Raw genomic sequence first — 20629 nt, 5'->3', positions numbered from 1 at the left:
TCAGTCGTGGCAAGTAATGAGTGGGTATTTTCAGTTTCCTGTAAAGTTGTATTCTCTGCCGTGTGAGCATCATAGTGCTAGGTGCAGATGTCTCTGTAAAAAGAAGATGGTTTATTAAGGTCCTGTATGCAGTTGTTGATCTTTAAACTTCCATTTGGAAAGTAAGTAATGAGTCCCTCACGATGGATTGGGGTAACTCTGATCTTCACCATCCAGGACAATAAGCCTATGAAAACAGGAAGGGCAAGATATGGAGGTTACTGCTATCGTGATGCATAATTTTCTTTTAAAAGTATTTTAAAATAAAAAGGTTTAACTTGGTAGTGTTCCCCATGGGCTGCATACCTTCCTATCGAGTATAGTTTTATATCAGTCATCCCCAACAATCCATACATGGTAGACCCAGGTTTGAATCCTGGCTCTAGCACTCGCGGTGAGGTTTGGGGCAAGTCAGGAAACTGCTCTCAGCTTGTTTCCTCCACTGTGAAATGTGGATCATCCCATTTGATAGGGTGTGAGGATTGAAGCGCTCCATGCAAAGGATGCGTTGCTGAGGGAACGGAAGCTGTTCTCACCTGATCAGGCCCGTGTACAGGGGCCTGCTGTTTGGATGTGTTAGGTGGGTTAAAATGAGAACCTGTTACAGACAGACCAGAGGAAGGGAGTTGATCTGAATGGCTGTGAGAATCCCAAAGCCCTCCATCTGTAGACAGGAGGCTGTCGCTCCAGCGTGAGGGGCATGGTAGCGGCGGCACTTGTAAGTGGGACCGTTGTGTTTATGCACACAGACACGCAGAGTTTCCTGTCTTCTCAAGTCCTGGGGACTTGAGGTCCCTGAGTTACATGCTGGGTGCTGCAGAAGGAGAGTGTGGCTTAGGTGAGCTGCATAGCAAGGTAGGCTCATCCAGGAGGAAAGGGAGCATGTCGTATTTCTGTGTTACGTATTTACGGTGTAAAGTGGCTGAGGAGACAAGAGCTATTAAGTTCTTATTATGATATCACCAAATTTACTTAGCTGGAAAACGAGGGTTTTTTGCTTTAGCAATTTGTTTTAGTTCCTACAAAACTTTCCCACCCCTAAAGTCAGTCATTATATCATCATGTTAATAGATGAATTAAACCATTTACTTGTTTCCCCATTACTTCGTTTTTCATTTGTCAGTCATTTTTGGAAAATACAGCATTCCAAATCTTCCATGTAATGGGAGCTCACTCCTTGAGCTAACATAGTTTATCTTTTTTCTGATTGCATTATTTGTAACAATGTCTTTAATCCACAGTAGGCTTAGGACACCAGATTTATCAGTGTTAAACCCCAGAGTGTCAGGGGTTGAAGGAGATTTAAACCTAGTTTAATCCAGCCATCTTATGCCTGGGAATGGTTTACAAAGTAATACAGGGGCTCTCGGTGAAATTCGTGACACCAAGTCCATTCACTAGGGCACTAAGTTTGTGATGGTTTCTTTGCAAGCTGAGGAGCCCTTCCTGCTTATTTTAAACCATTTAGGTGTGTTGACTTTGTTGAAAATCTGAATTACGTTAATGTATTTAGAACTGTGTAACATTTAGATGTTAATGTAATGAGTAAAAAGAAAAATAAAACTTCCTTTTTTCCTTCAAGGTCCTTATGTCATGGCCAGTGTTGCAACAAAAATTTTTCAAGAATTGGTGGAAGGTGTATTTTACATACATAACATGGGAATTGTACACAGAGATCTGAAGGTAAGTGCCTTGTATCAGGGAGGACGTGGTGTTGGTACACTGAGTTAAATGAAATTATGTATCCTCTTTCATTTACTTAGGGGGTTATCATTATTTTTATATAAATCATCATCCCATGAGTCCAGAACTTTAGATTGAATTTATTTTATTTTTTTTTAAGACTTTATTTGTCAGAGAGAGAGAGAGCACAAGCGGGGAGCAGCAGGCTTGCTGCTGAGCAAGGAACCCGATGCGGGACTCGATCCCAGAACGCTGGGATCATGACCTGAGCTGAAGGCAGTCGCTTAACCAACTGAGCCACCCAGGCGCCCCTAGATTGAATTTAAAGGCAGTGATCTTTGGGCATTCAAAAATTCTCTATGGAGGAATAGTAGTGTTTTTCAGGTAGTGAGTGTGCTCCGAGTTACTCATATAATAGATGAGGCTAAATGTATTTAATGCTGACAAAAATCCTCATATGTTATTGTAGCCTTAGAGGTAAAATCTGTTTCTACAATTACGTAACTTAAAGGAAATTTAACATGGGAAATTTTTTTCTGCTGTTTAAAAAATCTATGATTATTCCAGTTTTTATCCACAAAAGACTATCAAAGAGAGAAAATAGATTTACTTCTTTGGCAGAAGAGTTTTAATTTGCTTACTTTTTGAACAAAGAAATTACGTTGTGAAAAATGTCTTTAAAAGAATATTTGGGAACGAAAAGTTAATGTGCAAATCATTTTATTTTTTGAAAAAAGTTTAAGAACCAGTTTGTACATCTCGGATGTACAAGGTGATGAGTTAAGTGTTTTCTGGATACGAGTCTAGCCAGAAAATGTGGTGTGAGTTACTGAAATTCTATGGCTGGTGAAATTTTGAGGTCCTATTTCAAGAGGTAAGCTAGGTCATAATAACTGTATAGAGAGTTCCAGATCTTCACTGGGAGAAGTTGCTTTAAGTGTTGTTTGTATTTCTCACCATAAATATTTCTGATGTTTCTTTTACAGATGTCCTCTAGGGATAAGGGTTTTTGAGATAACTTTATTAGGGTTTCCCTTAAGAGGTGGAATTCTGGTAGCATGATTCCTGCAGGTAGAACTCCTTGGTTATTGGTCAGTCTCAGAGGATAAGAGTGATAAAGGAGTCTGGCGAGAAGCCCCGTGTCCCTTATGTTGGAACTGCGCTGGAGGTACATGTGTATCGGAGACTCCCCGCGGCTTGTTAGTACATTAACATTTGCTTCAGAGTCAAGCAGGAGGTTGATGATTGCCTCTCTGCCTCCAAAACATGCCTCGTGGATAGCTGTTTGACCTTCGTGGTCCCGGGCATTTACTTTGGCTCCGTGAATTAGCAGCAACCGGATGCAGCTCACCCCTGCCCCCAGCAGTCGGCCTGCTTTGCTCGATGCGGTGCACACCGCCAGCTTAAGGGCCGTGTTCCCAGTGGAGGCAACGGCGCAGTTAACGTTTGCGCCACAGGCAATCAGTGTTTCCATCATCTCCTTATTCAGTATGTCGGCAGCCATGTGAAGGGGTGTCATGCTGGATTCGTTAATGGCATTGACGTGGGCACCATTTTGGGCTAAAATGGAGAGAACCGGATAGGTCCCGTAGGTTATGGCCAGGTGCAGGGGTGACTGTTTGTTGCTGTTGTCCACTCGAGCATTGACCTGAGCTCCATGTTCGCACAAAATACGGAGACACATCACAGCGTTACTCTGAATGTCTGTCAGGATCCTTTGGATTCTGTTCCCCGGTTTTGTCCATGTGGTAGAAGTGATTGGCCAGTGCAGGAGCATCAGGTGGAGCGTGGTGAGGCCTCTTGCGTCCCTAGAATAGTTATTGATCGCAGATTACACTATATTCACAATGGAAACGGTTCTACGCAAAGAATTAGTACTTAAGAAGGCAATGTTTATTTTTTATTTTTTTTAAAGATTTTATTTATTTCTTAGAGACAGCGACAGAGGGAACACAAGCAGGGGGAGCGGGAGAGGGAGAAGCAGGCTTCCCACTGAGTAGGGAGCCCGATGCGGGGCTCGATCCCAGGACCCCGGGATCATGACCCGAGCCGAAGGCAGACGCTTAACGACTGAGCCACCCAGGTGCCCCAAGAAGGCAATGTTTATTGAAAGTGATTCCCCTCGCCTACTTCAAAGAAGTGTCTGAAAATCTGCATTAGTTTCTCGGGATATCACAGCATTTTAGAGGGGGGACTCAGGTGCCATGAGGGTTTTTATACCGGCCCTGATGTGCTTCTCTACTGAAATCTCTCAGGGATGCTTCCAAAATTCCTTTATTTTGGCAGAGAAAAGGGAAGGTTTATTACAAACATCTGACCCACTGAAATTTGAAAATGATTTTCAGTTTATGTATATTTATTTAGTGTAAGGCCCCATGCTAGGGAAATGGTAAACAGCACGGAGTCCCTGCTTTTGCAGGGCTCGACAGTCTAGCATGAAAGACACGAAACATATTTAAGTAACTAGATCAGTATTGCACATGGGCAAAGTTCTAAGAGGTATGAGCACCCTAGAGGGTGTACGGAGGAGCCCCTGTGGAGGAGGGGTGTGCATCGGTGATGTCCAGTCGTGGAGGACTGGGAGAGGGTCTGCAGAGCTGGGCAGGGCCGTGCGTGGGTGAGGGTTCCAGCCAGACAGGCCAGGGGGCTCTTCTGGAGCATGCTGAGGATTTGGGGGTTTACTTTCTGTTAAACTTTTGGGGGCAAGAAGTCATATTGTTTTTACACCATGTGATTCTTCCATTCATTAGATCCTATTTATTGGCACTTAGTATCAGGCATCGGTTTAGGTGGTGAAGACATATTGGTGAACGAGGTAACTACTCTTTCATGAAGTATACTTTCTAGTGATGGGTAATAAAAAGAAAATCCATTGTCTATTTCTATGTACTTATTTTCCATACCTAACTGAGGGTTTTAAGCTCCCTGAGGGCTGTGACCAACACTTCATGCATTTTCTGTAGTATCATTGCTTAGTGCTTAATTCTCAGGATGCTTGAATTGGGCTGACTGGTTTGTGTTCCTGCATTACTGCCAGTTTTTCCGAGTATCTCATCTAGTCAGTAAAGAAATTGGTTCATTCAAGACATGGTCATGGTATTTTGTAGTCCCTAACCCCTGAAGAATGGGTGAGTCCAGACATTACCGGGGAGAGTAACATCTAAATCATGCATATCCTCACTGAGAACTGATCGCTGTTGAGTTAACTTACCTGACTTCTGGGTCGGCACCGTGTTCTAACAAACAAAGCAAACTTCGTGCCTTGCGGTATTCGGCAGCTAGATGAATGGGGATGATGGACTGCATCTGCTTTGGGGGAGAAAGACTACGTTACAAGTAGGCATGCGCAGTGTCAGCCTGCTGTGTCAGAGGAAATAAGTGTACTTAGTATCTCAGTTCAGTATTTTTCTGGTATGTGCACTGAAATTTTCTTTTTGACTGTTTTAAAAGACCCCAAACCAGTGAGAGTCATATAAAATCTGTGTTTTACATATAATGCAGATTTACCAATGCAACAGAAATAACTTACGTAAAGCTTTGCAAGTTGGTTCTTGTGGAGAGCTCATAGTGTAAAAGTAATGGTAATTGCTACTAAGTCACTTAGTCCTTAAATTAACCCACAGGGTGACTGACAAGTAGGTTTTGTGTTTTTTAAGACTTTGCCAAAGTCATAGTATCAGTAGTAAAACCTGAATTTCCAGGGTTTCAAAGATAATGCAGCGTGTGTTCCATGATGAGCAGAGCTGTTTATTCTGGTTCTTAAAATACATCTCTAATAAGTAGTGACTTTTCACGGTGTGACTGCCAGGTAAGGGAAGAAGGCGGGGTACAGGAGACAGTGACTTTTGGGGAAAAAAAATTAAATCTAAAGGTAATAATCATTGTATAAAAATTTAGAAAATGAAAAAGCATATGCAAAAAAGGGGAAAAATAATTATTCACACAGATGTAATCACCACTGGTATATTTGAGAGGACAACATTAATGTTCCACCAGCCAAAGGGGTTCTTGTCTTTCCGCACATCAGCGTACGTGGGGCAGTTGGGAGGCGTGCAGGGTGCTGGAGGTGAAGTGTCCCGCCGTGGGGGTGGTGGGGACTGTGGGGACCGCGGGGAAGGTTTAATGAGCTCACAGCAGCTAGGTGGTGGGCCTTCCGAAGCATGGCATCTTTTCCCTACAAGTGACAGAGCAGAGGGGAGGGTACCTGGTTCAGAAGTAGTCGGTAGCTGGTGGAGTTGGCCAGAATGGTCATGGGCTGGTTGACGGGGTGGCTTCTCAGGAGCACCTGGATCGCCGCGCAGTCCTCCCTCATGATGGCCTCGTAGAGTCTGGCGTGGAGGGCGGCAGCCGGGCCTTCTTGCAGGGCCTCGGCACCGTCAGCGACCAGCTCCCTTCTGCCTCTCTTGGTTATGTTTCCCATGAGCAAAACTTAAGAGTGGGGACTTGGAAGTGCAGGGGCCACTTGGGACAGAATTGGTCTATTGCAGTCTCATTATGATTCCTTCAGTTCCGTTCTAGAACCATTCTAGAACTGTTGAGAATCGTGTCTGTGAACGCGATTCATTTATATCTCAGAGCCAACTTCTTCAGGCTTTGTTCCCAGGTCATACAGTGCCAAGTAGAGGCAGTTTTTGTTTTGTTTTTTTTTTAAGATTTTACTTATTTATTAAAGAGAGAACACGACCCAGTGGAGGGGCGGGGGAGCGGGAGAGGGAGAAGCAGGCTCCCTGCTCAGCAGGGAGCCCGGTGCGGGACTCGATCCCAGGACCCTGAGATCATGACCTGAGCCGAAGGCAGACGCTTAACTGACTGAGCCACCCAGGCGCCCCTTGAAGCACACTTTTTGAGACTTGACTCAATCACAAAAATGTACCCAAATTAGCATCTTACACATAAGATTATTTCTGTGTTCTCTTCAGAGGAATCTATACATGAAAATAAAAAATTAAAATTATTACATTTAAAGTAAGAAAACCCAACTTTTAACCTAAATATATTTTTGTTTTGAGTGGAAATCCCCCTCCCCACAGTATGGGTGCAGGTTTTCGGTGGCACAGGATTAGTTCCATCGGGAAAAGTTTGGGGTCTGCCCCGGTTGCTTAAATGGTGCTAAATGCATGGCTTTCATAGGGTGACCTAATTGCCCCTAACCCTGGCGAACATAAAAGAATCATCTAGGAGCTTTTAAAAAATATCAAAGTTTTCTCATTTAAAAAAAAAAAAAAATCAGTCTTTGACTTGCTGGAGAGGCCAGTTTTTAAAAGCTTCTCGGGGGATTCTGACGCCCAGTCAGGGCCGAGGAGCACTTGTGTACAAGGTGTGCTCTGCCAGAGATCATGGTTCTCAAACTTGGAGTAATGTGGGGACTTTTACAGAGTACTGCTGCCTGTGTCCACCCCCAAGAATTCTGATTTTCTTGGTCTGTGGAAGGGCTTGGAGCTCCCCTGCTGGTTCTGATGTGCAGCCACGTTTTAGAACCTCTGCTCGGATTTTTAATTTTTGAGCGGCTACTTGCTCCTGAGTTGAAAACTCTTTTTTTTTTCCCCAAAGATTTTATTTATTTATTTGACAGAGACACAGCGAGAGAGGGAACACAAGCAGGGGGAGTGGGAGAGGGAGAAGCAGGCTTCCCGCGGAGCAGGGAGCCCGATGCAGGGCTCGATCCTGGGACCCTGGGATCATGACCTGAACCGAAGGCAGACACTTAACGACTGAGCCACCCAGGCGCCCCCTGAGTTGAAATCTCTTAACATCTACACATTTTTACTGTTTTATTTTTTTAAGATTTTATTTATTTATTTGACAGAGAGAGAGATAGCGAGAGCAGGAACACAAGCAGGGGGAGTGGGAGAGGGAGAAGCAGCCTTCCTGCCGATCAGGGAGCCCAGTGTGGGACTCGATCCCAAAATCCTGGGATCATGACCTGAGCCGAAGGCAGAGGCTTAACGGCTGAGCCACCCAGGCGCCCCCATTTTTACTGTTTTAAGAACACCAAGGAGTTGTTCTTGTTTGTTTACAGCCCAGGAATATTTTTCTTCATGGCTCTGATCAGCAAGTAAAAATAGGAGACTTTGGTCTGGCCTGCACAGACATCATACAGAAGAACACAGACTGGATCGATAGAGATGGGAAGAGTAAGTTTATTCTGGTTCTTTTCTTTTTTGGTGTTAAGACAAAAAGAAACATGATTGAACTTGTCAGTATTTAAAGAGACTCATAAAGACTTAATGTAATAGCAAAAGTAAGATAAAGACAAAAAGCAACCATCATTCCCTACAGTACCCTGCTCAGAGTCCATGTTCTTTAGTGTAGACAGTGGGAACTCTGCGGTGTTTTAATATTTGGCTTTTCAAATTACAGGGACACTCACACACACGTCCAGAGTGGGTACTTGCCTGTACGCTTCTCCTGAGCAGTTGGAAGGATCCGAGTATGACGCCAAGGTAGTATTTGCTGCTTTTCCCCCTTTTGCTGGACTTGGTCTGCTGTCCTAAGTAACAAAAAGCACAGTAAGTGCAGTGGAAGTTCTCGTGTTGGTGTTTTTGGAGGTAACAGAGTAGGGTAGGTTGTCTGTTACATGAAACTGCCATTAACAGGAAACCTCACTTTTCACCTAAATCTGACTACACTGATTTTCAGGCTACTTTACCACTTCTATTTTTTTTTTTTTTTAAGATTTTATTTATTTGAGAGAGAGAGAGCATGAGAGGGGTGAGGGTCAGAGGGAGAAGCAGACTCTCCGCCGAGCAGGGAGCCTGATTTTATTTATTTATTTGACAGAGACACAGCGAGAGAGGCAACACAAGCAGGGGGAGTGGGAGTGGGAGAAGCAGGCTTCCTGCTGAGCAGGGAGCCCGATGTGGGGCTCGATCCCATGACCCTGGGATCATGACCTGAGCCGAAGGCAGACGCTTAACCAACTGAGCCACCCAGGCGCCCCTACTTTACCACTTCTAAATCCATGGGTGTCCTAAATTATTTTTGAAATGAGCTTTCCTTTTAAAATGTCACAGTTCGGGCTGTGAAAAGGTCTAATTCATTTTGTTCCTTGAAGGAATGTTAAAGGAAATCCTTTTCTCAAAGTAACAGCCTAGTAAATTTTCTTCCTTTTGATGAATCATTCAGCTTTTCAGTGACTGGGCGTGAACTGGCAGAAAGAGACCATGGCTCTTCCTCAAATCCTACCTGGTTAAAGGCCTTCCTTGAAAAACGATTTCAGGAAAAGTAACAGATTTTATGAAGTTTCTTAAACTTTACCAGAATGCTTCGCTGTGTGTGGAGGCAGAGGGGAGCAGGCCGCAGGGACGCCGACCCCAGTAGCTGGCCCCAGCACGTGGGAGCTCCCGTCTCTCGCTCAGGCTGCTCCACGCCCGGATTTTCAGGGAGTGCTGGGGTCACTGGTATGGTAGTGACTGTGGACGGGGCCGGGGGCGTTCTCCCTGCCCCTCACCCGGCCGGCCTTTGTGGCCATGGATGCCCTTCTTGGTTTGGAAGAGAAGGGGATTGCGACGGTACCAGACAGCTCTCCCTCAGGGCCATGATTCTAGGTGGCAGAAACTTGCCTCTGCGAGGGGTCAGCTTGCCCACTGTGTGCCCTGCATCGTAGGGTCTGTAAATCGGCCTGTCTTAGAAATCTTGTGTTTGAGAGGATGGTGATGTTAGTCTCCCTTTGTGTTTCACTACTAAATTACCTCTCTCCCGCTTTTCCAGTCAGATATGTATAGCTTGGGTGTGATCCTACTAGAGCTCTTTCAGCCGTTTGGAACAGAAATGGAGCGAGTACACGTTTTAACAGGTTTAAGAAGTGGTCAGATACCTGAATCCCTCAGTAAGAGGTGTCCCGTGCAAGCCAAGTATATCCAGCACTTAACTAGAAGGAACGCATCTCAGAGGCCGTCTGCTCTTCAGCTGCTGCAGAGCGAACTTTTCCAAAATTCTGGAAATGTATGTACATATATTTTTTTTCTTTCGTTCTTTTTTTTTTTTTTTTTTTTTGTAAAGTAATCTCTCCACCCAAACTCACGAATCCCAAGATCAAGAGTCACACGCTCCACGGACTGAGCCAGCCAGGAGCCCCAGTTGAGCTTAGAATAAGGTTTATGGAAACCAGATTAAACTCATTCTCAGAGTTCCCAGAAGCACAGCCTTAGTTCGTCCAAGTAAGCAAGGTGACCACGGCCAGTGTCTAAAAGTTGTAATTATATATAGGTTCTACTTTCTAGCTTCCTCTTGCTAAGTCCAAAGGCTTTAGTTTTCCTTTCTGACTAGGAAATATAACCTTTTATAAATCACTACAGCATATCTACTAGTAAAAAGGGGCACATACCAGAGAGTAAAAGACAGCAGGAAATCTTGGGGGGAGCTGGAGTGACGGTGGCAGAGACCGCCTCTGCCCGTCTGCGGTCCTTCAGCATTCAAGTGTGTGATTCTGGTTTTCAGTCCTGTGATGTGGGATGGGCCTTCCAGACCCGTTGTTACCATGCCAAGTACCATGTCCAGTCTACAAGTACTGGAAATACGATTCATCCATTCTGTTCCTCCAGAAACTTTGAGATTTAACAAAAACTTGATTCAAAGATCTCTTCACAGATCCCCTAGTGCTCTGCTACCGCAAGCGTAGTCCCCAGACCAGCAGCATCAGCATTATCTGGGGGCTTTTGAGAAGTATAGGGTCTTGGGCTCCACTCCAGACATACCAGCTCAGAATCTGCGTTTAACAAGATCCCCAAATGATTTGCCTCCACAGTGTACGAGCGGCATGGTATTAGATGCGCTGGTCCTTAGAGTGTAGTCTCCAGGCCAGCAGCAGAAAAGCCTCAGGAACCGGATGGAATTCCCAGGCCTTGGCTGCTCAGACCTGTTAAGGGAGAAGTCTGGGGGGGGTGTTGGGGAGTTGCTGCAGCCAGCCCGTGTGCAGCAGATACCCGACATCGTCGTGATGCACACTGGTCTGCGTGCTCTTTGTAGTAACTGTTCCGTTGATTTATTTTCTGTTTAAGGCTTACTGAGTTTCAGGTAAAACAGTGAATTTTACTAGCTTGAATGGTAAACAGGTAGGTGTAGTACTTTTCTGAGCCTTTGGAAACAGCAGATGTGGTGATTAAATTTCTCTTTTCTACGGAAGGGATTTTCTAACTCCCAGTTAAGTTAGCTATTAGAGACCGTAGGTATTTGGCATTTATGGTATTTCTCTTGTAGAATTTTTTATATAATAGCCTTCACATGCCTATAGAGAGAAAACTTGTGTGGACAGGCAGTCTTTGGTTTGCATGGCCGTTCGTACAGGACTGTGAAAATGGCTGCTGAGCTCAGACCACGCCAAGGGGATCTTAGTAATCCACGGGAAGTTATGATTGTCCCATGACCTTTACAAATGTTTCTCAAAACATTAAAAACTCTGTCAGTTGCAGAGGTATGTGGAAATGAAGCAAGTTATAAAACTGTATTTATTTACGTGTTCAAGAGTGGTTTGAACAGTGCCTGCCTGCATCTCACCATAGAACTTAGGATACACAGTGAGCTTCTTTTCTGTGCTGTGGTGAACTGTACACTCCTTTCTAAGTTTGTATCAGCGGTCAAGTATCCTTTGTACTTTTGAAGTTGTTAGAGATCTCCGAGAGTTTTTTGTTTTTTTTTAAATTTTATTATGTTAGTCACCACACATCACATTGTTAGTTTTTGATGTAGTGTTCCATGATTCATTGTTTGTGCATAACACCCAGTGCTCCATGCAGTACGTGCCCTCCTTAGTACCCATCACCGGGTTAACCCATTCCCGCACCCCCCTCCCCTCTAGAACCCTCAGTTTGTTTTGGGTGTACAGCATGGTTTTTTTTATTATTAGGTTAATCACCATACATCCATCATTAGTTTTTGATGTAGTGTTCCGTGATTGTGTATAACACCCAGTGCTCCATGCAGTACGTGCCCTCCTTAATACCCATCACCGGGCTAACCCATCCCCCCCCCCCGAGAGTTCTTTCAACATGAATTTTGCTGGTGTCACTTTCTCTGGGACATCTTCATACTTTTCCTCATTTCTGCTAAGTCCTCTTTGCCCGGTCCTGGGGCCGCACACCCGTGTGCCTGGCGGCGGCGGGAGCAACACCCCACGGCCGCCTGTTTCTTCTCTGACACCACGTGGTGCGATTTGATTCGGCTGCCAGCGTCCTTTTCATTAGGTTGCTGCACTTCCATCTTTGCTGGCCAGTTCCACGTGTCAGTTAGGACACACGGAGGCAACACAACACACACGTGGCCTGGTGTGTGCCATGAGCCAGGTGATGACTGGCCCCTGGTGGTGACAGGCATCGTGGGCTGAGGTGCTGACAGTTAGTTATGGAGCTGGGCAACCCGACGCTGGCGCAGCTCCGCCAGCTGTGGGCACTGGGATTCAGGTGCACCGTGCAAAGGGAGGTTGGCCTGTGTATTTAAAATGGAAGAGGCCGGGGCACCTGGGTGGCTCAGTCGTTAAGCGTCTGCCTTTGGCTCGGGTCATGATCCCGGGGTCCTGGGATTGAGTCCCGCGTCGGGCTTCCTGCTCGGCGGGAGGCCTGCATCTCCCTCTCCCACTCCCCCTTGTGTTCCCTCTCTTGCTATATCTCTCTCTGTCAAATAAATAAATAAAAATCTTTAAAAAAATAAAAATAAAATAAAAAAAATAAAATGGAAGAGGCCATTTTAATGGAATTCAAAATTTTCTCTTGACAGGTTAATCTCACCCTACAGATGAAAATACTGGAGCAAGAAAAAGAAATCAAAGAACTAAAGAAGCAGCTGAGTCTCCTTTCTCAGGACAAAGGGGCCAAGGATGACGTGAAAGATGGGGGTGTTCCTGTCCTGCCTTAATTAGGCTCTGTAAATGTGAATGTGGACTTCTAGTTCTTGAAGTAGTCAACTGGCATGTAAATGTTGTCTTTGTTAGGGTATAGATGGTATAGTTCTATTTAGTGAACCTGGACAAGACCTATTAAAGTTGTAGAAGTTCCCTCTACCTCTGTCTGCTGCTCTGCCTACTTGTGCTCACTCTGTTAAATAAATAAATAAAAATCTTAAAAAAAACCCCAAAAAGCTAAACCTATTTTGCTCTTTTCCTTCTCATATCCCATAGACTCATAAATTTTTTTTTTTTAAAGATTTTATTTATTTATTTGACAGAGATATAGCGAGAGCAGGAACACAAGCAGGGGGAGTGGGAGAGGGAGAAGCAGCCTTCCTGCCGAGCAGGGAGCCCGATGTGGGACTCGATCCCAGGACCCTGGGATCATGACCTGAGCCGAAGGCAGACGCTTACCGACAACCACCCAGGCGCCCATAGACTCGTAATTTTTACTATCACTGTCCAGTCTCTGAGAGACTTGGGCACCATCCTCACTTTCTCCTTAAACTCTGCCTGTTGACCACATAGCCCTCCCCTAGAATGTTCTACCGCACAGATCCAGGTATGCGCCCCTACCCCGTCACTGCCCAAGCCCTGGCCTGCATGTTTGCTGGACTGTTCCAGTTGTGACAGCTGCGTGTTAGTTACCAGAAAGACATCTGATGAGTTCACTCCCTGGCTCAAAAGCTGGCTCTTTGTTGCCCCTGAGATACAACTTCAGCTTCTCAGCAGCGCAGCGTACATCATCCAACCTTTCTGTTATCTTCACCTTTGGCCTGGCATCACTTCAGAATCATGCCCTTTCCAAGCTTTGTGCCTCTTGCCCCCAAATCATCTAAATCATCTCAAAGTAGCTCTGGTGGGACTGTTCCTGTTTTCGCTCCTGTACTGTTCCCACGGTGTCCCCTTTATTCAGCACTTGACTCCCCACCAACCTACGTTCCTTCAAGGCCCTGATGGATACGTTCATTTTTGTATCTCAAAAAATGTCTGCCACATTGCTGGCAGGTGTCCTGGTATACTGCCCACGACGTGGCTGAATTTTAAATAAATTGTGAAACCCACAAATTATATGATGCCTTTATTGATTCTAGGCAACTGGCTGAAATAGACTGATTTTAGTACAAGTTCCTTCACCCACAACAGGCATGAAACAGCACCGTTCTCGAAGTCAACCTCTTGCAGTTACTGAAATTCACTTGAGGAGCTTGAGGGCCGTGTTGAAGGGGGCCAGGTTCTCACACGCCCTCATCCACTTCTGCACGTTGGCCGGCACGGTCCCACCACAGCCTCCTGCCTGCTGCAGCACCGACCACAGGACCACATCAGCCACGGTGAGTTCATTCCCAACAAGCCAGGGGCTCTTCCCGAGAGCGGAGTTCATGGAGCGGAACACGGCGGCTTTCTCTTTACTGCTTCCCTCTTGTAGCTGAAAGATCGCTATATCCACCCAGCTATCTATGAGGGTTAGAGTTACAGCATCCTGCTTCTGGCCAAACAGAGAGAACAGGAACCGTGCAATGTTCCCTTCTCCTTCGATGGGACACATTGTTTGGATGCTGAACTTCATCTGAGTCTTTGGCACTGAAAGGCAAGAAGCACACAGTATATGGTAGCGCGAGCGTCCCTGGGAAGAAGGGCTTCAGCAACAAAGGGGAGCGGGGAGTCGCTGATCACTGGGAACTGGTGGCAAGGGAAAGAATTTTCACGAACATCACGTTTTATCTGTCTCCAAGACATGTATGATTAAGAAAGTTTACACCGGATGTTTACAGAATGCAAACTCTATGTTAAAAAAAGTTACCATTTCTGGTATTTGATTAGGACCATTTTCAAGCAAGAAGGGACCTCAGACCATCTTTTCCAACCTCTGTGCTTCAGAATTTGCAGGATGAGGACTGGAAACCAGGAATCCCTCTCTACCCTCACAAGGTTCATCTGTGCTCCTTTTCCAGAATTACCCCACACGCTTCCTAGACTCTTAGGGAATTTGACCCGACGGCAAGTAGCCGAAGAATGTCACGGTCCTGGCCCCTTCCTGCCTCTCACTAAAGTCAGGGGGCCCGTCTCATTCCAGAGCCTACGAGCACAGCCAGTGCCCTCTGCTTACCATTCTTCCAAATCAGAGTAAAACCCAGCTGATATTCATGACGGGGCTGTTTTTTAGACTGCTCGCCAAAGCACCTGAGGAGGTTTTCCGGCACACTCTGGACTGCGGAGTGCGTGTGAATGGTGGACAGGACCCTGTAGTGATCACACAGCAGCCTGTGCAGCACGAGCAGGGCCAGGGGAGGGGAGGCGGGGTTCGCGTTGATCACGATGTCTTTCAGTGCCCCATAATCCTGCGGGGAGAAAACCCAAACAGCGAGTGACATGAACAGCCACTTGAGTGCGTGGAGTTGTACCCGGTGCTGTTCTTAGGGCCTAACCAGGGTTGCTGAACAGAATCCTCAACGCCCACTATCACCCCACCTTCCAGCTGCGGAAGCTCGTCCTGGGGAGGCAAATAACCTACCCAAGCACACTGAGCTCAGGAAGAAGTGCAGCAGGGATGTGAGCTGACTCCAACCCCTTAACCTCTGCACTGCTGGCCCCCATCAAATAAAATGTTGACTTTGCTGTGAATTAGTAAAACAACACATTAAGAATGACAGTATTTGTTCCTAAGTTATTAAAAAAGAAAACCACACAGTCACTCCATTTACCAAATCTTTCCAACACCTGACCACCTGACAGGATAGTTTCTACATCAATTTGTGTGTGAGTTACGCACACTGTGGGTCAATGAAGTGTCCCCTAAGGACCTTGGCTCAAAATGTCATTGGTGATGGCAAGTGGGCAAAGTAAAAAAACTAGGTGTTAACTAAACGACTAAAACATACTGCCCTTTTAGATGCAGACTTTATTTCATACGTTTCGCTCTTAATAACGAACTCCTATAATACCATGGAGGCCAAACTCAAACTCCTTGGCTTTCTGTACACAGCCCACCACGATCGGACTAGGAGTCTCACCAGTCCTGACTAAAGCCCGTCACATCACCCTATGATGAATGCTTTGCAATTCTCTGAACACAGCATCACTCAATGCTGTGCCCTGGGACACCCTCCCAGCACCTGAGACACTGGCACAGCTGTGCGTGATCACCAACTTGTCCACCAGACTGGCTCCCTGGGGGCCTGGCCGGGTCTCTGGGTCCTCAGTGCAGGCAAATGTACCGGGTGATCAAAGAACCCAAGTGCAGAGGTGCTGAGGTCACTGGGAGACCCTGCAACCCCGCCTCCACATGTTAGGTCTTCACTCAGGAGCACTTCTACCACCAACTCCAGAGAATTCTTGGGACAAACCCTTTTGTACTCTCAATAACACCACTTAGAAACAAGACATTCTTTTTTGCATATCAGACTGTCACCTAAATTAGCTGAAGCCTGCAGACTGATCTTTAAAGGTGGCGGATGCAACTTAATTCTAAGACTGCAAACCGAATGTAGCAAAAGATGCTTGATCCATGAGGCTGTGGCTGGGTGGCCAACGCTCTGAGATTCAGGCGGCTCTCAGTCAGGATGGACTTGCTGAGCCTGAGAAGCACTGAGCTGACACTGGTCTGTTTGTCCTGGCTCAGAGGCTGCTAGAGTGACACCTATCTCTGGCCTGCGTCACACGCCGCCTCGAATGGTGGGGAGCTGTAACTCGACTCCTATGCCTGCTTAGGGATCCTCCCAACTCTTCTCCACCAGGTCTGAGAAGTCAAGCGGCTTTAAAACTTGCTTTGGCTTCACTCATTGCTCATGAATCTATTCTGTGTAAAGGCACAATCACTTAGGGGAGGAAAAAAGAACATGCTCTTTGTACCACCTTTGAGAACTAGAAAACCAAAGCTTGAATCACAGGAGCACGATTTTCTGGCACTGACAACCACCTAGCCTCCGATGTTCTTTAGCGCGCTCCAGATGAACTCACCGTTCCGAGCACTGAATTTAAGTCCAATGCACTGGTCGAGAAAGCAGTGGGCTCATCAGCTTGGATTATGTTGGTTACATCCACGTCTGCATCTGGTGTCTGAATCATCTTGGAAAGGCCATCAACTGCAGCCTTCAGTTCATACAGACGTTTTAAAATATCATCTTGGCGGGACTCAAGAGCTTGAAGAGATGGGTCAGACTCTTCCTAAACAAACCAACATTGAAACGTTCATTTCCTCTAACAAAACAGCAACGTTTAAATTTGATCACTTCTATTGAATTCCATGAATTCATCAAACCCCCCACCTCTGAAAAGATATTAAAACGAAGCAGCAGAATCATCTTGGTTTTCCCACAGTCCAAGAGGTGCTGCAAACTGATCCACAAATGCTTTAAAACAAAAAAAAAGTGACTGAAAGCCATTTTGAAGTTGTAGGACTCCTATTTAAGAACAGAGCATGGAAAATGAACCCAAATCATTGTTCTTTGTTCTTAATGCCAAATTAGTTCAAAATACTTTGCTTATTTAACAAATAGAAAAAGATGGGGGGGGGCAGTGAGAATGTAACTCAGCAATTTATACTAATAGAAGGGAAAATGGGGACCACAAGGAGGCTGAACAAAATGTGTCATTTGACTTGGAAAGGTAAGTCCGTGGGGTCAGAAGATCAATTCCCCACATCATTCTCAACGCAGTACTGGCCCTCTCGTATCTTAGAATCATCCAGAACTTTTTCACTGCTGAAATGTAGAACTTCCTAAGTATGGAATGCTTATGTCCTTCGTTCACTGAATCTTTGCATCTTTCTTGCCTGGTATACTGACTGCTACACAGTAAGTAACCAATAATATTTGCTGAGGAAAAAAATCTCAAATCTTTACACACTTACTTTAAAAAGCACTAACAAGAACCCTCTCGATAAAGTCACAATGTACAACCTATTTCCAGATTCATTAGCTCTCATAACGGATAATCCATTTTGAGCCCAGAGAAGAATATGTTAAGTCCTAACCAGACAGAACCGTCCATATGGCAGGGACCTCGAGTTGTCTGTAAATATGCTGGTGTAGGTACGTGCTGGTAAGCCGGATGTCGCACAACACCGCCCTTTCACAGACTCAATGCATCACCAAGTGCTGTCCATTTTCTGGAATCCACTGGCTTCAAAGCTTGCCTACACTGTCACCACCCAAGTTCAAGACACCACTTTTCACCTGGTCTGCTTCCACTGGCCACCCCTCCAATCCACCTCTAAAACAGCAGCCAGAGAGATTAAAACAAATATGGATCCCATCCCCCACCTCCATGTTAACCTAACAGGCTCTTTGCCGAAAAGGCAAAGCCCTTAACCTGGCTTGGGAAACAGCCTGTATGACCTGTCCTCTGGTCATCTCTTCTCACATACTGCTGCCCGCTGGCTGTGCTGTCCTTTGGGTCCCTAAAACACACCATGCCCCCACCTGCCACGGGGCTTTTATTCTGTTCCCTCTATCTGCGACATTCCTCCCTCTTCTCCTAGAGCTTAATCTGCACTTTCTCACCTCCCCATGCCTGCCGCTCAAACAGCAAAGACATGAAGATGACTGACCTGTGGGTGGAGCAAAGAAGCATAAAGACTTCAGTGTGCCGAGGAAAACAATCAGAGTAAGTCTGAACGCAAAATGTGACATGCAGGGAGGGGTATTAGTGTGTGGTATCCTTCTGTTCCTCAGTGACAGTCCTCAAGGAGCATGCCAGTCACCTCTAGCCCGCCTGATTTGTGCCTTGTGTGTGTAAGAGCTTGCTCAATTCTACAAATGGCAGTAGGGTCCCTGACGTACCCGGGCAAGGAAGTGCCTACTGGATTCCACGCCCGAGTCAACCCAGTAAACAATGCCTGAAACGAATGCATTCCTACCGTGGCCTGTGACTGGGAGCCCCGCACAGCTTGATTTTACCTGTCTTGATGTGAGAAATGAGGAAATGCTCAGGATCTGCTTTCCCTTGTTTTCCTGCTCAGATTAGATCGTGACTTGGCATATTGTGTTTATCCATTTTATTTTTTATGTATTTTAGAAGCAGTTTATTCTTTTTGTTGCTCCTATTTGCCTTTGATATGCTTGCTTTCTAATTATCTGCCTATATTGTTATCATCAAAGGCCAAGAAAAAAAAAGGTCTCAAATGAGATGTGACATTTCCAACTCTGGGTCTGGGTTTTGTTTTCAGTTCAGTGAGACTGTCCAGTTGAGCAGCACTGGATCATCGTGCTATTTCTGTCTTAGTTCCCTAGTGAAACAACTGTATCATTGTTTGCCAACTAACCCAACCACTTGCCTTCCAATCTACGCAGAAGACTTTAGACAAAGTGAAGGAGGGGGCCCCTGGGTGGTTCAGCCAGGCCTCCAACTCTTGATCTCAGCTCAGGTGTTGGTCTAGAGTTGTGAGTTGAAGCCCTGCATTGGGATCCACACTGGGCCTGGAGTCTACTTAAAACGAAGAATAACACCCCAAGGGAAAATGAACTACAAAAGTTACTTGTTCCCTCTTCAGCCAGAACGGACCTAAGGTTGTAAACCCAAGATGTGTATTTGCAGCCAGTAAAAATTGGGGCTTGGGGCGCCCCGGTGGCTCAGTCGGTTAAGCGTGTCTGCCTTCAGCTCAGCTCCGGTCATGATCTCAGGGTCCTGGGATCCAGCCCCACGTCGGGTTCCCTGCTCAGCGGGGTGCCTGCTTCTCTCTCTCCCTCTGCCTGTCACTCCCCCTGCTTGTGCTCTCTCTACTAAATAATAGCTCTAAAAAAACAACCAACCAACGAACCCAGAAAGACTTGGGCAGACATTTTACAAAAGAAACAAGGCGCTCCACTGACTCATAAGTCTGGAAAACCTGACCTAAAACTACATGAGGCTCCCACAGTCCACCCACCAGCTTTGGGGAGGGTGCAAGCGCCAGGAATTCCGTGCCCACCGGCCGAGGAGCTCACAAACCTGCACACACGCCGCTCTGGGAAGTGGTTTACCTGGGAGCCGGCAATCCCAAGCCCCCAGCCCCCCGGGCACGCCCCAGGCCAGCCCGTGCACGGGAGCGCCCGCCGCACCACCGCTCGCCGCAGCGCCGACGCAGAACCGCCCGCACAGGCCCCGGGAGCCAGGTCAGCGGAAGGCAGCCCGACACAGCGGGGCGCAGGACGCAGACTCAGGACACACTGACCGGGGAAGCCGGGCACTCGGGGCGCTGACAACGTCCTGTTACCCTGGGTAGCAGGGGTGACAATGGGGTTCGCTTTAGGGTTCCTCACAATTAGCATTTACGTGCCCCTCACTTTTCTGTCCCTACAATTTGGTAGAAAAGCTTTAGTAGCCATAAGCGGAAAAGAAAATAGATACAAGAGGAACAGTTCTTTTAAGAGACACAGCGCGCACACGGAACTGGCGAGAGCGTGAGACCGGGATGCGGCAGCCAGGTCGGACGCCAGGGTTCGAGCCTCCCAACCCCACGGGCCCGGCCGCGGCGCCTGCGCGCTGGGCGGGAGGCGGGCGGGTGGGATTAGGCGCCTGCGCACTGGACGGGGTGGAAAAACTTACGTTCAAGCGGGTGGGGGCGGGGCGGGCCGCGCGCTCCTACCTGCACGTGGCCTGCGTCCGGCGCGGGGCCGCCTGTCCTGCCGTGCACGTTGGGGAGCCGGTACATGCAGGTGGGAAGCTCTACACGGAGAGACGCGCTGCCCCCGTGATAGGGCTTTACCTGGTACATCGGCATCGTGGGAGCCGAAGGACGGAAGGTGGCAGGTGAGGGACACGAACACTCAGAAACCGTCCGAGACCACGAGAGACTGCAGCCACCTTCTTTCCGATCCGGCTGCGGCCTTTCGGGAAAGCGCAGTCCTTGTGGTCTAATTGGCTCGCGCCCTGTGGACGTCACGACCTCGACTTTTTACACAACCAATCGGCAAGAAGGAGGAGTGGGAAGCGCCGGCTCTCCCATCCGGAAGGGGCGGGGCACAGTGTCGGAAGCAGCCAATGGGCGGCAGGAAGCGGAGCCCCTGTGGGAGCGGCGGCAGAAACTGTCCCGAGTCCCGGAGGCGG

The 20629-nt window shown here is 47.0% G+C and overlaps 3 protein-coding genes across 11 annotated transcripts in view; 1 reads left to right on the top strand and 2 right to left on the bottom strand.

Moving 5' to 3' along the window:
• EIF2AK1 (eukaryotic translation initiation factor 2 alpha kinase 1) overlaps window positions 1–12713 on the top strand; it is a 31856-nt gene extending 19143 nt beyond the window's left edge. For all 3 annotated transcript variants that reach the window (XM_021680120.1, XM_044915177.1, XM_044915178.1), the window contains 5 exons: window positions 1622–1722; window positions 7742–7856; window positions 8083–8165; window positions 9433–9666; window positions 12433–12713. In XM_021680120.1, the coding sequence (XP_021535795.1) occupies window positions 1622–1722; window positions 7742–7856; window positions 8083–8165; window positions 9433–9666; window positions 12433–12570 (671 nt within the window). In that variant the 3' untranslated portion in view covers window positions 12571–12713. The remainder of the gene's footprint in view (window positions 1–1621; window positions 1723–7741; window positions 7857–8082; window positions 8166–9432; window positions 9667–12432) is intronic.
• ANKRD61 (ankyrin repeat domain 61) lies at window positions 2585–6142 on the bottom strand. The gene is made up of 3 exons (XM_044915179.1): window positions 5927–6142; window positions 4934–5031; window positions 2585–3530 (listed from the first exon to the last, which is right to left on the bottom strand). The coding sequence occupies exons 1-3, from the start codon at window positions 6140–6142 to the stop codon at window positions 2585–2587; spliced, it is 1260 nt and encodes a 419-aa protein (XP_044771114.1).
• A 956-nt stretch (window positions 12714–13669) lies between the features above and the next one.
• AIMP2 (aminoacyl tRNA synthetase complex interacting multifunctional protein 2) lies at window positions 13670–20439 on the bottom strand. 7 transcript variants are annotated; one of them, XM_044915172.1, is made up of 5 exons: window positions 20169–20410; window position 19797; window positions 16562–16743; window positions 14712–14943; window positions 13670–14185 (listed from the first exon to the last, which is right to left on the bottom strand). In XM_044915172.1, exons 1-5 carry the CDS (start codon window positions 20301–20303, stop codon window positions 13797–13799), a joined length of 939 nt encoding a protein of 312 aa, XP_044771107.1. In that variant the 5' UTR covers window positions 20304–20410; the 3' UTR covers window positions 13670–13796. The 7 variants fall into 7 exon arrangements, with proteins under 7 accessions (XP_044771107.1, XP_021535792.1, XP_044771108.1 ...); XM_021680117.2 differs by lacking the exon at window position 19797 and having other exon boundaries at window positions 16562–16768; window positions 20169–20439; XM_044915173.1 differs by lacking the exon at window position 19797 and having other exon boundaries at window positions 16562–16768; window positions 20289–20422.
• Between the last annotated feature and the right edge of the window lie 190 nt (window positions 20440–20629).

The sequence above is a fragment of the Neomonachus schauinslandi genome, chromosome 5, assembly GCF_002201575.2.
Source record: "Neomonachus schauinslandi chromosome 5, ASM220157v2, whole genome shotgun sequence".
NCBI lineage: Eukaryota > Metazoa > Chordata > Mammalia > Carnivora > Phocidae > Neomonachus > Neomonachus schauinslandi.
This window is presented reverse-complemented; position numbering and strand designations above follow the sequence as displayed.

What these genes read in the sequence shown, in the direction of transcription:
- AIMP2 (XM_021680117.2), bottom strand. Translation starts at nt 20,303, where the DNA reads ATGCCGATGTACCAGGTAAAGCCCTATCACGGGGGCAGCGCGTCTCTC. An exon ending in CGGACGCAGGCCACGTGCAG is followed by an intron (nt 16,769 to 20,168) that starts GTAGGAGCGCGC and finishes TGGTTTGTTTAG; the next exon opens with GAAGAGTCTGACCCATCTCT. An exon ending in TAAATTCAGTGCTCGGAACG is followed by an intron (nt 14,944 to 16,561) that starts GTGAGTTCATCT and finishes TTCTCCCCGCAG; the next exon opens with GATTATGGGGCACTGAAAGA.
- ANKRD61 (XM_044915179.1), bottom strand. Translation starts at nt 6,142, where the DNA reads ATGGGAAACATAACCAAGAGAGGCAGAAGGGAGCTGGTCGCTGACGGT. An exon ending in ACCGACTACTTCTGAACCAG is followed by an intron (nt 5,032 to 5,926) that starts GTACCCTCCCCT and finishes TCTCCCCCAAAG; the next exon opens with CAGATGCAGTCCATCATCCC. An exon ending in GGTGCCGACCCAGAAGTCAG is followed by an intron (nt 3,531 to 4,933) that starts GTAAGTTAACTC and finishes TAACTATTCTAG; the next exon opens with GGACGCAAGAGGCCTCACCA.